Source organism: Rhynchophorus ferrugineus, unplaced genomic scaffold (assembly GCF_030347505.1).
Source record: "Rhynchophorus ferrugineus isolate W39M unplaced genomic scaffold, kcgeb_rfMv2 rfM3, whole genome shotgun sequence".
Taxonomy (NCBI): Eukaryota; Metazoa; Arthropoda; class Insecta; order Coleoptera; family Curculionidae; genus Rhynchophorus; species Rhynchophorus ferrugineus.
In genome coordinates this window covers 32,056,028-32,067,949 of record NW_027472582.1, presented here as the reverse complement: position 1 = coordinate 32,067,949, position 11,922 = coordinate 32,056,028, and the positions used below count along the sequence as shown (strand labels likewise).

The following is an 11,922-nucleotide window of genomic DNA, read 5'->3' as shown; positions in this document are numbered from 1 at the left end:
TATTTTATGTCTATCTCGAATAGACCTTAGAGCTTCACATGAAAGTAAAATCTGCCGGATTGTATTTACTAGTCCACAATAACCACACAAAGGAGGCACATCGTCAGTCCTAAGGTATGAATGTGAGAACCGACAACGTCCAATCATTAGCCTATTTAACAGGACCTGTTTATACCTCATAGTAGACAATATTAAAGAAGCAAAAAAATCTTGCTTAATGGACCATAATTTAGTATCGCAGTTCGGCTGTCGAAAGTCCCATTCCAGTTGAACAAGATTATTTACTTTAGTTATAACAATGGGACATAGGGCCATATAATATGAAATGCTAGTAATATCTATGCCACTTAAAGTGGATTATTTAGCTACTGAGTCTGGTCTCTCACTACCCTCTGTGCCCACATGACTGGGAACCCAAAGAAATTATATTCTTCGCTTCCGTCCAATAAGAATACGGACGATAAGGTGTTTAAAAGATGCATCTTCAATTGCCAAAATAGAGATCAGTGAATAAGCACAAATCAACCAATCACCGGACTCGACCTCCGGTACAATCTGTAGAGCCTTTCAGATAGTTGTTAATTCTACCTGATAATATGGATGAATGTTTATGAAGTTTCTATTCTAGAAGACTCATAAACAGCTCCGCCTACTCCTTCGGACGACTTGGAACCATCCATGCATAAAACTTTATATTGGATATAGCGAAAGAAGATGGCCAAAAAGGCCCTTGAAGATGCTAGGGACAACATTACCCTTGCTATGGATCATTAGAGATCTATTTCTAGGCAACAATGGAAAAATCCATGCTGGAAGTGACGTGAAGCTGGAGACATCAAATGTATTTACAACAACTTTAAATTCTTTTTTTCTTTCTTTTAAATTATCTTATTTATTTATTATTTCTTTCTATAACCTTAAAGAAATGATCTTTAAAAGATCGTACCTATCGTGCAATGGGTCTCCTTATAGTAGACAGATTTAATATTTTATTACTTGATGATATGAAGCAAAATCTGTAGGCTGCTCTAAGAATTAGCTTGAATCTGCTATAACAAGGCGTTGTAGACAAACCACTGGGCTAGATTTATATGCTCGAAGAGCTAATCTCAGGGTACGATTTTGAACTGTTCAAGTGATCATAGATATCTTCCATAATCAAGGACGTATTAGATTTATATACATGTAACAGCAACTTGGTTGAGTCGGTTTTTGCGATTAGCAATACATTTAAGAATCTTTCAGTTCCTACTGACCCTCTGGTTCAAATTGTATATGTGCTCCTTCCAAGTAAGTGTTTGGTGAAAATAAACACCAAGTAACTTTATACTCTGTTTAACAGAGATACGTTGGTCATTAGTACAATGACTTTTTCTGCAAAATTACACTATTGATGACTTTAGAGACATTGTGAATCCAGTTTTCCGAGTCCACTGAGCAAGTCCGTTCAAATATCTTTGTATTATCTCAAAAGCTTACCTAGGATCTGAAGAAGAGCAGAATACCACGATGTCGTCTGCAAAGACTGCTTTGTTTCCACATAGAAGGAAAGGAATATTTAACCCATTTATCGTATAGTTTATTTATCTTGAGCAAATGTAAATGCAAAAGGGTAAGGGCAGGAAGATTTTTAAAGAGAGGAATGGATATACCATCTGGACCGGGAGCAGTTGGGCGGCATTTGGAGAGCGACTTTTTTAATTCAAGTAAACTAAATAGTTTGTTGATAACTAAGTCTTCGATATCGTTAAAAGATATATTAGGCAGTGGTGCTCTGATAAAATCTACATTAAGATGATAGTCCTCTATTGCATTGAAATGGAGCGCCAGTGAAGAGGAAATGTCATCGATATTCGTCACCATCTATTCTCCGGGGCAGTTCTCGAAATGCAGGAACTGGGAATACCTTTCAGTCGTTTGATACCCTTCTAAAAGGCATCGGTAGTAGAGATATATGAGAGATATAAAAGTATTCCATGAAGTTCGTTTAACTTCTTTAAGAATTCTGATAATGGCTCTTGCATGTTTATGAGCCATTAAATTTGTCTGCATAGGGTTTACCCGAAAACTATTTAAAGACTTTTTACGCTTATTAATTGCTTTTTTGCATTCTCTGATCCACCATGGAATGTAGGAATGGTAAATGAGGATTCGTATTGGTGCCAGTCAGCTTCGGTGAAACGAGATTTAGGCATATCTAGAGTACTAGGTGAATCAGAAGAATAGCGGAGACTTAAGTGTGATTGAATAAATAATAAAGAGTGCGAACATATAGTCAAATTAATAAGTGATTGAGAACCTGATGAAAAGGTTATGTGTGTAGGGGAGCACGAATTGAAGATACTCACCTGTGAAGTGTGGTGATGGGCGTTAATATCACCACCATGAAGCACGGAGGAGAAAGTGCATCAAGTTAATCAGGATCAGAAGAATGTGAGGGGGTATATAAATACTGCAAATTATAGTTGACTTAACACCATCAAGAATCCATTGAATAATTAGTTGATTTGGACCCATTATTTGTTTGCTGTAGTCCCATATATTTCCATTGTGCCATCTTCTAAAGAACTTGTACATGATTTAGAAGATAGTTTGTTGATTTTTTTTTGTCTGGCGGTTTAACTTCTTCTATTTTAGGTATTTTTATGATTAAGGATTAGGGATGATGAGATGAAGATGGTCGTGGGGTATTATGAGAGGTTAGTATGTGTAGGAGACAAGTGGTGGATATTTGAGAAGAGGAGTTACTAGATTTGGAAGCAGGGCATGGAAGAAGTGAATTGAATATGGGTGTGGTATTAGAAAATGAAGGGGAAAGATTGTCAGTTTTGTCTCCATTAACGAAAGATATATTGTTATGAATATTAAATTCAGTGTCTAGATTGCATTGAGTGACGCATGATACATTGGATTACTGACCTTTTTTTTGACTGCAAAGTACGATATTTTCACCAAAATCATTACTTGATTTATTTTTAGTTCAAGTTAATAGGTCGGACTTCCCTTGTATTTTGGAGAATGATTTCCATTGCAGTTTAAACATATCGCTGAGAGCGAGCAAGTACCTTCGTGAATATTGTGGCCACATGAAGGGCAGATAGGATTATTACAGGAGGCAGAGGCATTTCCGAACGTTTGGCATGTGAAGCATTTCAATAGGTTAGGAACTAGCCTAATAGCCTAAACCTCAGAGAAAGATAGCCACCTTGAACTCTCGATGGAAATGAGGTTTTTAGAAATGTTAATATCAAGCTCGGTCTATTTATAATTTCGCCATTTTTTGTTGTAGTTGTTTTAATTGTTGTTACTCCTATAGATTTCATATCTTCAAGTATTTCTTCGAGATCACAGTTCATGAGATCTGAGCTGGTTATCACTCTTTTGCAGAAGTTGATCGTAATATTCGTAGACGCTATCCGGGGTCTTTTCGATCTTATTAAGGGGGGGGGGGGGGTATCGAAAGTGTTATAGTGGTCATATTGTTTCGACAAGTATGGAAGAAACACAGGTCGGCTGTAGTAGTGCTCCATGCTACACTAACCCTAAATACTACAGATGGGCTGGAGCTACTCTATAGGATCCGTTATTGATAAGTGATAACCCTCACTTGCCATTCAACTATCGTCGCGGGTTGCATTACAATTTGGCTTAAGAGATGACTCGGCCCCCGGTGGCGTCACTCTCCGAACTCAGATATCAACAAACTAATCTCTATTATAAAGTTTTTTTAAAATATATTTTAAAGTCTCGTTTTATCAACTATGGGTTTATCTGGACTGGACCTACAGTTCGTGGGCTTTGTTGGAACCACGGTCCTCAGCATTAAGCCTACCAACTGGAGAATGACCAACTTTAGAAACCATCCCAGAAGACATCCGGTCTCACCCAGCCTGGTTACTGGCGTGACTGGGATCATTTTCCTTGTCGGATTTTTCACTCTTGCGTAAGACAAGCACAAATTTTAAACCATCACAAACATAAATTTAAGACCATGTCCCAGCAGGACACGAACCCGCGGCTATCGCAACAGTAGGAGGACCGTCCTACCGCCTTTACCACTGCGCCACCAAGCCAGCATTATAAAGATTTAGCATTTGAACATGAAGTTCTTTTATTGAAAAACCCTTTATTTATCGGTTTTGTTAATCGCTTTTACTTTGCATGCTTAGCTATTTAAACTATAAGTTAAAAAAAAAACACCCGTAATTATCACACAGATTAACAATAAATTAAACAAATTCCTATAGTATTTATTTACATTTTAAATAATATATTTCAGTTCTTAAGTTGTACATCTCTCAACTTTACAAAACTATAAAACATAATAAATACACTTTATACATAAAAAATTAAAATATAACATTCCATTTTATATTCATTCAAACCACACATACATAACAATATTCATTCATAAAAAAAACTATTTAATAAATTAATTTAATTAAAGTGGAACCTAAATTGGAAAGGGCTTCCATGGAAACTCTGGAAGTGGTGGAAATTCGCGTGCATATTGGATTTGCCTGATTCAGGATCGAGAGGATCTTCGCCATTATCATATTGTCTTCGTTTTTCTTCGTCAGTTAATACCTGAAAATTTGTATTCTGAATTAGCTAAAATTCTATAATAATGTAGGCTCAATAATTCTTATTTTCAAGGGAATCATAACAAGATTAAACTATAAATTATCAGTCTTACTAATTTTTGGTTTTGAGTTATTTATTGTATTAACTAACCTCTTTGGCAGCAGCAATGTCTATGAACTTTTTCTCTGCAATTTTCTTCATTTTTTCATCAGTCTGGTAATTATCTGGATGCCATTTTTGAGCAGCTTTCCTATAAGCTTTGGTTATTTCTTTTTTAGTTGCAGTTCTTTTCACTCCCAATATTTTATAATAATCTCTTTTTTCAGCATGTTTTTGTCGATTTTCTGCTTTACTTAGACCTTCTTTGGCTCTTTCCAAATGATGATCTATTTCTAATGCTGCTTTATAATCTCGAATTGCATCATCATACATTTCAGATTGTAAATAAGCTTCAGCGCGATCACAGTAAACATTTGCTTCTTCATTTAGTTGTAACGCATCAGTACATGCCGATATGGCTTCTTCTGTTAGTTCTTCATTTGTATAGCAAGAACAAAGTAGACGTTTTGCCTCAAATATAATAGGTTTAACTTCTTGTTCTTGTTTGATTACCTACAAATAAATATGAATAAACTATATACTATAAAACCCCCCAAACATTGTACCTTATTTGCATTTTCTACACAGGTTGCATAATTTTTCTCTTCATTGGCTAATTCAGCATTTGTCAAGTATTTTTCAACATTTTTAATTTTCTTATAGAAAGCAAAACAATCTTTATGTTCAGGATCTAGTTTTAAACATTCTCTAATAGATTTTAAAGATTCAGTTGCATGTCCAATTTTGTATAACATTTGAGAAAGCTTTAAAAAGTCAGCTGTGTTGTCATTACCTAATTTGGTGGCAGTTCTACATAAAAATAGAGATTAAATTATTTTATTTGATGTTATGGATATATACTTGCCTAATATCTGAAATTGCTGCCATATGATCTCCAATATCAGAATGCATATCTGCACGAAATTTATAAAGATCAGAAGACCAAGGACTTACTTCTATAACTTCAGTTAAATAATGTATGGCACTTGCGTAATCATTATGCCCATAATAATATTCTGCACTTCTTTTTTTCTCTTTTGCAGGATCAATTCTTTGAATTAATTCGTTTGCTTCTACATTATATGGATCAATTTTTAGCTAAAAAAGAGTAATGCTTTAATCACATATACAAAATAAACATCAATTAAATTACTAAATAATTTGCTTTTTACTGAACTTACTACATTATAAAAATCTAACTGAGCTAGATCGTAATGAGCATTTTTCAAATGAATTTGTCCTCGGTTAATTCTGGCTGCTGTAAAATCTGGTTTTAATTCTAGAACCTTATCAAAATCACCTAAAGCATTTTTTGACTTTCCCAATGCCAAATAAACTGTTCCTCTCTTAAAATATGTTAAATAGTTAGTAGGATCTCCATCTAAAACAGAAAAAAAAAAATTACAATAATAAACTATATTAAGAATTTATTTTAAATCTTGGACATAGTATTTACTCACCTATGGCTGAATGGTAATGACTTAAAGCATCAGCCAATTGCCCTTTAGATAAATACTGTTTTCCTAATTCTAAATGCCTCTCAATTTCACTTTGTGACAAAGATTCAGATACTACAATCAAAAATAAATGTATAATGAACAATTATATTGTTTCTATATTTAAGGCATTTTTGATATATGTAATTATAAATATATTTTGGACATACATCATTTAAGAAGCTAATTTAAGATATTTTAGAATGTTTTGTTAAGAGTAATACAAGGTTAAGTAACTCAAAATGTGATTTATGAATACAGAATAAAGGATTCCATTAAAAATTGTTATTATAAAAGTATACTATGTGAAATAATAGTGTTTTTATTTATCTTTAATATTATTTAGAATATTTAATATTGTAGACGTATGATCACTTATGCTTACCATTAATTAAAGCTTGAAATGCAATAAACACCAAATATGGTGCAAAATTTAACCAAAGACTATTATCCATTCTATCAAAAACACTAAACAATACGCCTTGATTTACCATTTTCTTCAACTGACTTTACAACGCCTAGCATTATAAGATTTTGAAAATATAGAGCTATATCAGTGCTCCATAAACAGCCACTCGTGGTGTCAGCTGATTGGTCCAAGTCAGAAAAGGTAAATTCAATAGAACGTTCAGAGTTATTTATTCGGTTAGCTTTGTCTATCTTATTTAAAAACAAAGATAGTAAATTTCATGAAATTAATTAAATATAAAATTAAAAGTACTATATACGTAGCACTAATATTTCCTAAATTAACGATTGAAATATTCTATATTTGGTAATTTCATTATTTCAGCACAAACATGTTTCCATCATTAATGTCAATTCAAGTTATAATAAATATGTAGGGCATTATGTAATTGGTATTGAAAATTAGTCCTAATAATTCAAATATTTATGCTATTAATATTTTATTTATTAGTATAATAGATAATCTCATAATCAGAAAATTCTAATAATACATATACAAATAAAATATATTTTCAATAAAAATAGACAGATTAAGTTATCATTATTAAGTCTTATCGCATATTTTATTTATAAAAAATCAATGTAGTTCAAGATAAATTATAAACATCCATTATTCTTGTATAAAAGGCTATGGAGGAACTTTATAATAAGAATTGATACTGACTAAAAAGCTTTGTATTGTTACCGTTTCCATAACAACAAATATTTTGAAATATTAAATCATTAAAAATTTTAGTCTTGGAAAATGGCCGCTATAGATTGTAATTTTATTGCCAAATTTGTCTCCCCATTATCTGTTTTAATTCTATATTATTCTAGGTACCATGGGAAAGGGTTGTAAATATAATGATGTAGAAATTTCCCATTATTGTGTAGAAGATAATGAGAAATCGTTTGCAAATATTATAGGATGTATTGAAAACATATTAATAAGTGAGATTTTTACTGGAATTCAAAATAATTTTTTGGAAACTTATTATAAAGAATTTGAAGACGATGATGAAAACAAATTAATTTATACTGATATATTTAGAGATTATTTGGAAACTGTAGAAAAGCATATTGAAAATGAATTAATTAAACAGATACCTGGATTTCAAATGAAAAATCTCGAAATCTTATTAGAGTATGTACTCAATTTAAATTATTTTATATATAATGCCAGATATACTAGGGTATATACTATTTTTTTCATTTTTATTTCCTCTTATAGTAAAGATGTTTGTTTGTATGTAATATGATAGTTTTAAATAAAATAACTAAACATGTTAATTTAAATTGTTTTAATATTTTTTTAATTTTAGAGAAAGATCAGGTGAACTGGAAGGCGAAATATTTGAAATGTTATCAAGTTTTTGGAATTTTAACATATTCAAAGAAATGGTTTTGGAATACAAACGTGTTAGGATTATATTTATATTTAATTGTGTATTTGTTAATCTCATTCCTCTTGTAGATGAAGGAAGGAAAGGCCATTGATTTCTCACAAGATATCTTAATAAAGAAATGTGATGCAAAGGAATTTTCAATATAAGTTTATTTCATATAAAATAACAATATGTAATTTAATTAATGCATCAAAATTTCCATTTGTACCAATCTGCTATTGGTGTCTCCAGGCATCCTATATGGCAACATACCAGCAAAACTAGTTATGGTTTTAGCTTGAGACCGTATGTAGGATAATTGCTAAAATAAATAAATAGATAACAATACAATATTTACACATACATAATAAAAATAATATAATAATAAGTGAATATTGTTTGATTACATTTTCAACAGAACCATCCTGATAACGTGGAATATATTCAGAGTGTCCTTTAATCTTTTGATATTGTGCAAAAAGCATATTCATTGTAGCTAGAAGAACATCAGGAATAACTTTACATACATCAGCAGTAAGTGCTTTAAAACTTTTAACTCTATCAGCTATTTCATCTGCTCGGAAGGGAATAATTTGTAATTCGTTTAATACCTAAAACAAATTGTGTAATGTACATCAAATATAAATATAATAACTTACTTTTAAAGCTGGTGGATACTCTTTAGCATGATAAAAATCAAAGAATGTTAATAATTCTTTTAATTTTAAAAATGAACCAACTAAACCAGCAGAGCATCTGTAACCTTCTCTGGAAAATCTATCTGCAAAAAGAATGGCTCTTTCTTTCAGTCTAGATCGTAAAGAACCATCACTCCCCTCAGACTGGACAACTTGTGATAACATAGTACATAAGAAGCTTAATATTTCTTCTTGATTCTAAAAATATGTTCAATTTTATATTATATAATGAATAGAAATTAAATGTGGAAATGTCCTAATATTTATATTTAAAGTCAGAATTAATCAACTTCATAATAATTAACAAGCACAAGATTTGTGCATTACTTACATTGGCAATATCATAAATATCTATTGCCTCTTCACATAATCCCTTTCTAACAAGATTGTCACCAATCATTTGAGCTATTTGATCAGCAGTGATATTTGTATTTGTAAACTGATCCACTAAACCTTTAGTTCTGACACCATTCCTTTGTACTTTACCTAACAATGTTTCATATTCCCTAGTTTCTATAGCTAAGTCGGCAACGCAAACTTTAAAAAGACTTTCACCTTAAAAATATTCATTTTATATTGCATATATAAGAACATTATTATAACTATTACATACCTTTTGGATCTGTATAACCCCTGAGATGGTAGAAATAGTGTAGTGCTTCATTAGGACAATTTAATTCAAAAGATTTTACATAAATCATTATTAAGCGGGCAAGATTCAGTCTTCTCGCCGGTTTAGGATCGGCAGGATCGATAAAAACTACAAATGGACTATAAAATACTTTTTAAAATGTAAACTAAATTAGTACTTAGTGGAGCGCTAGTATCATGCGGACCAGCTAAAAAGTATAATTCATTTAAAGCAATAGCCATATGAACGGCGTGAATCTTAAACCGTTCTATTCGGGTCAAAAATTCCAATGCTGCTTCAAATTGGCCTGTTAGAGCCAGAACTTGGAAATATAAATGAGGCTGATTAAAAGCATCATAATGAGACTCGCCATATTCTTCAAGTATCATTTGCTAGAATACAATATGGTTTCAATACAAATTACATTTTAATAGTTTTAAATTTGTACCTGTAAATCACAGTACTTAATATAATCATCCTTGTTATAGTCTACACGCACTAAACTCAATTTAAGCCATAAATAATCGTCGGCTGTCCTGGCAACTTCAGAGTGTTCATCCGCTACATCGCAGCATCCCAAAACTGACCAAATAATTCTTTTGAATGGATCTGTTTCATTACGAACAAATCTTCTATATGAGAATCTACACAAGAAATATAACCAATATTTTTATAAAGTCTATGATTTCATAAATTTTATTTAAAACCTTATATTTTCTTCCAACTTTGCAACTTCTGGACTATTTGGGCTTCTTAATTTGGCTTCTAGTATTGAAATAATTTCATTATATTCTGATAAACAACTTTTCTTAATGCAATAAATTGCTGCTGTAAGATCTCCAGATCTAAGGCAGTAATATACCTATACAATATTTTAATACTATTAGTAAGCACACAATAGTTAAAAGTAATTATAAAATTACCATTGGCCATAAGGGGCGGTCATCCACATAGCCATCTCTTAAACCTAAATATTCTCCTTGAAGACGTAATCCAACAAAACTACGTACTAATGGGTAGGTGCCTGGGACACCTCCTCTGTCTGCTTGTGCTAAGTTTTCACTGACAATGTTACTCATATATGTTTTGTATCTAATACACAGAAAATATTACAATAATTGTTCATATAAAATAAATATATAAGGGCCATTATGAATTCTTACCTGTCTTCCAAGTATTTTCTTCCTTGGGTTACCAAAGCTTCAATTAAAGGTTTTGTATTCCTAGCATTTACAGGATCTTCAGATTGAGGGAACGGTGGAACACGCACCATATATTTTATAATTTCCCACATATCTTTAACTTTCTATAACATATTTAATTAATCAGAAACAATTGTAAATTAAAAAATCTTACCGTATCTTTGAATTCAGAGGAGGTACCTGAAAATACACTAACTAAATTTGGTTTGGGTAAACCTCTGACAAGTGCATCATTATATTCCATAATTTTTGCTGAATAAATTGACTCTGTAGGACCTAAATGTGCAACAGGAGCAAGTGATTTTTCTAATAAAATACTTTGATGTTTTCCAAGTTCTATTGGTAATCCTGAGCGACCACATAAAGCATTAAGAATTTGTCTTTTTTGTTGTTTCCACTCAGCAGCCTGATGCTCCCATGCATTATCATATGTTGATTTTAACATCTGTTAGATATATTAAATTGTTATTATATACTAAATAAAACTATTAAAAAAATTACCTCATTATAACCAGAATCAAATGCTTCCAATATTTTGTTTCTAATTTCATTTTGCAATTTATTTGTTATATCTAATTCATCAACTGGTTGAATGGGTTCAAATGTTCTCTTAGTACTTATAGATTCTAATTTTTGCACTATCTTTGGCAAATCTATACCTTTAGAACCCAATAAAAGATTACTGCAAATAAAATAACCTGTAAAATCAGACAAGAGTTTTTCAATGAAACCTACGCTTGAATATCTTTTGATCCAGTTTGGGCTACTCGAGAATACAAATCATTTGATGCTTCTAATACTTGCTTTAGCGACCTTTCTACTTTTGGTAATTCAGTTGTTCCTTCTAAATCATTTGTAAGCTTTTCAGCCTCTTGCAACAAATCAGAAAAGTCTGACATTTTAATCTGTAATTCAGTAAAATTTATATTTATAACTATTATGAATATAAGTAAATTTCTAATACCAACACGAATATTAGCAAAGAGTGAGTAAACAGTTAAATCAGCTGGTCTAAACCGCCTTTTACCACAAAGTAACCTTACTTATTTACGTTATTTTGAAATTTGACATTAACGTAAATTTAGTTGCATATGCATTTTATATTTTTAAATGTTTATTTATCTATTAAATATTTTATTTTTTAATCTTATTACTTTATAGCTGAGTCTACATAATGTTGTATAATATTTATATTTATAATTTTCTTAATATTATTTATTTATAATTCAGTAACAATTTCAACTAAATATTACAAATGTAACTGTTATAAATTAGTATTATTACATTGTCAAGACTAATATGTACTTTTAAAAATATTTTTATTTATTGACCTAGTTTTCTAGAAAAGTATCGATTATTTCTGAACTGTATTTTCAT

General features: G+C 31.1%; 3 protein-coding genes across 6 annotated transcripts; 1 reads left to right on the top strand and 2 right to left on the bottom strand.

Annotated features, from left to right (window-relative positions):
* Positions 1 to 4,249: 4,249 nt before the first annotated feature.
* On the bottom strand, positions 4,250 to 6,771 carry P58IPK (dnaJ homolog subfamily C member P58IPK). Its single transcript, XM_076399857.1, has 7 exons — positions 6,565 to 6,771; positions 6,144 to 6,254; positions 5,865 to 6,064; positions 5,549 to 5,781; positions 5,250 to 5,493; positions 4,735 to 5,196; positions 4,250 to 4,587 (listed from the first exon to the last, which is right to left on the bottom strand). Exons 1-7 carry the CDS (start codon positions 6,671 to 6,673, stop codon positions 4,438 to 4,440), a joined length of 1,509 nt encoding a protein of 502 aa, XP_076255972.1. The 5' UTR covers positions 6,674 to 6,771; the 3' UTR covers positions 4,250 to 4,437.
* On the top strand, positions 6,709 to 8,402 carry LOC143193565 (ADP-ribosylation factor-like protein 2-binding protein). Of its 3 annotated transcripts, none has more exons than XM_076399859.1 (4): positions 6,709 to 6,789; positions 7,467 to 7,773; positions 7,952 to 8,048; positions 8,104 to 8,402. In XM_076399859.1, exons 2-4 carry the CDS (start codon positions 7,472 to 7,474, stop codon positions 8,179 to 8,181), a joined length of 477 nt encoding a protein of 158 aa, XP_076255974.1. In that variant the 5' UTR covers positions 6,709 to 6,789; positions 7,467 to 7,471; the 3' UTR covers positions 8,182 to 8,402. The 3 variants fall into 3 exon arrangements, with proteins under 3 accessions (XP_076255974.1, XP_076255975.1, XP_076255973.1); XM_076399860.1 differs by lacking the exon at positions 6,709 to 6,789 and adding an exon at positions 6,923 to 6,954; XM_076399858.1 differs by lacking the exon at positions 6,709 to 6,789 and adding an exon at positions 7,260 to 7,408.
* Positions 8,167 to 11,611, bottom strand: LOC143193563 (nuclear pore complex protein Nup93). Of its 2 annotated transcripts, none has more exons than XM_076399855.1 (14): positions 11,514 to 11,611; positions 11,281 to 11,450; positions 11,047 to 11,227; positions 10,700 to 10,990; positions 10,507 to 10,649; positions 10,267 to 10,435; positions 10,051 to 10,205; positions 9,792 to 9,987; positions 9,522 to 9,735; positions 9,326 to 9,472; positions 9,044 to 9,267; positions 8,674 to 8,910; positions 8,422 to 8,625; positions 8,167 to 8,336 (listed from the first exon to the last, which is right to left on the bottom strand). In XM_076399855.1, exons 2-14 carry the CDS (start codon positions 11,442 to 11,444, stop codon positions 8,217 to 8,219), a joined length of 2,445 nt encoding a protein of 814 aa, XP_076255970.1. In that variant the 5' UTR covers positions 11,445 to 11,450; positions 11,514 to 11,611; the 3' UTR covers positions 8,167 to 8,216. The 2 variants fall into 2 exon arrangements, with proteins under 2 accessions (XP_076255970.1, XP_076255971.1); XM_076399856.1 differs by having other exon boundaries at positions 11,510 to 11,597.
* Between the last annotated feature and the right edge of the window lie 311 nt (positions 11,612 to 11,922).

Bases quoted from the DNA above. Each gene is read 5' to 3' on its own strand.
- LOC143193563 (XM_076399855.1), bottom strand. From the start codon at position 11,444: ATGTCAGACTTTTCTGATTTGTTGCAAGAGGCTGAAAAGCTTACAAAT. The intron at 9,473-9,521 runs GTACTAATTTAG...GTCCATTTGTAG, and splicing joins TGATACTAGCGCTCCACTAA to TTTTTATCGATCCTGCCGAT. The intron at 8,911-9,043 runs GTAAGTAATGCA...ACATATTTTTAG, and splicing joins ATATTTATGATATTGCCAAT to AATCAAGAAGAAATATTAAG.
- LOC143193565 (XM_076399858.1), top strand. The intron at 7,774-7,951 runs GTATGTACTCAA...TTTTAATTTTAG, and splicing joins AATCTCGAAATCTTATTAGA to AGAAAGATCAGGTGAACTGG. The intron at 8,049-8,103 runs GTTAGGATTATA...TTCCTCTTGTAG, and splicing joins TGGTTTTGGAATACAAACGT to ATGAAGGAAGGAAAGGCCAT.
- P58IPK (XM_076399857.1), bottom strand. From the start codon at position 6,673: ATGGTAAATCAAGGCGTATTGTTTAGTGTTTTTGATAGAATGGATAAT. The intron at 6,065-6,143 runs GTGAGTAAATAC...TTTCTGTTTTAG, and splicing joins TCATTACCATTCAGCCATAG to ATGGAGATCCTACTAACTAT. The intron at 5,782-5,864 runs GTAAGTTCAGTA...ACTCTTTTTTAG, and splicing joins AGTTAGATTTTTATAATGTA to CTAAAAATTGATCCATATAA.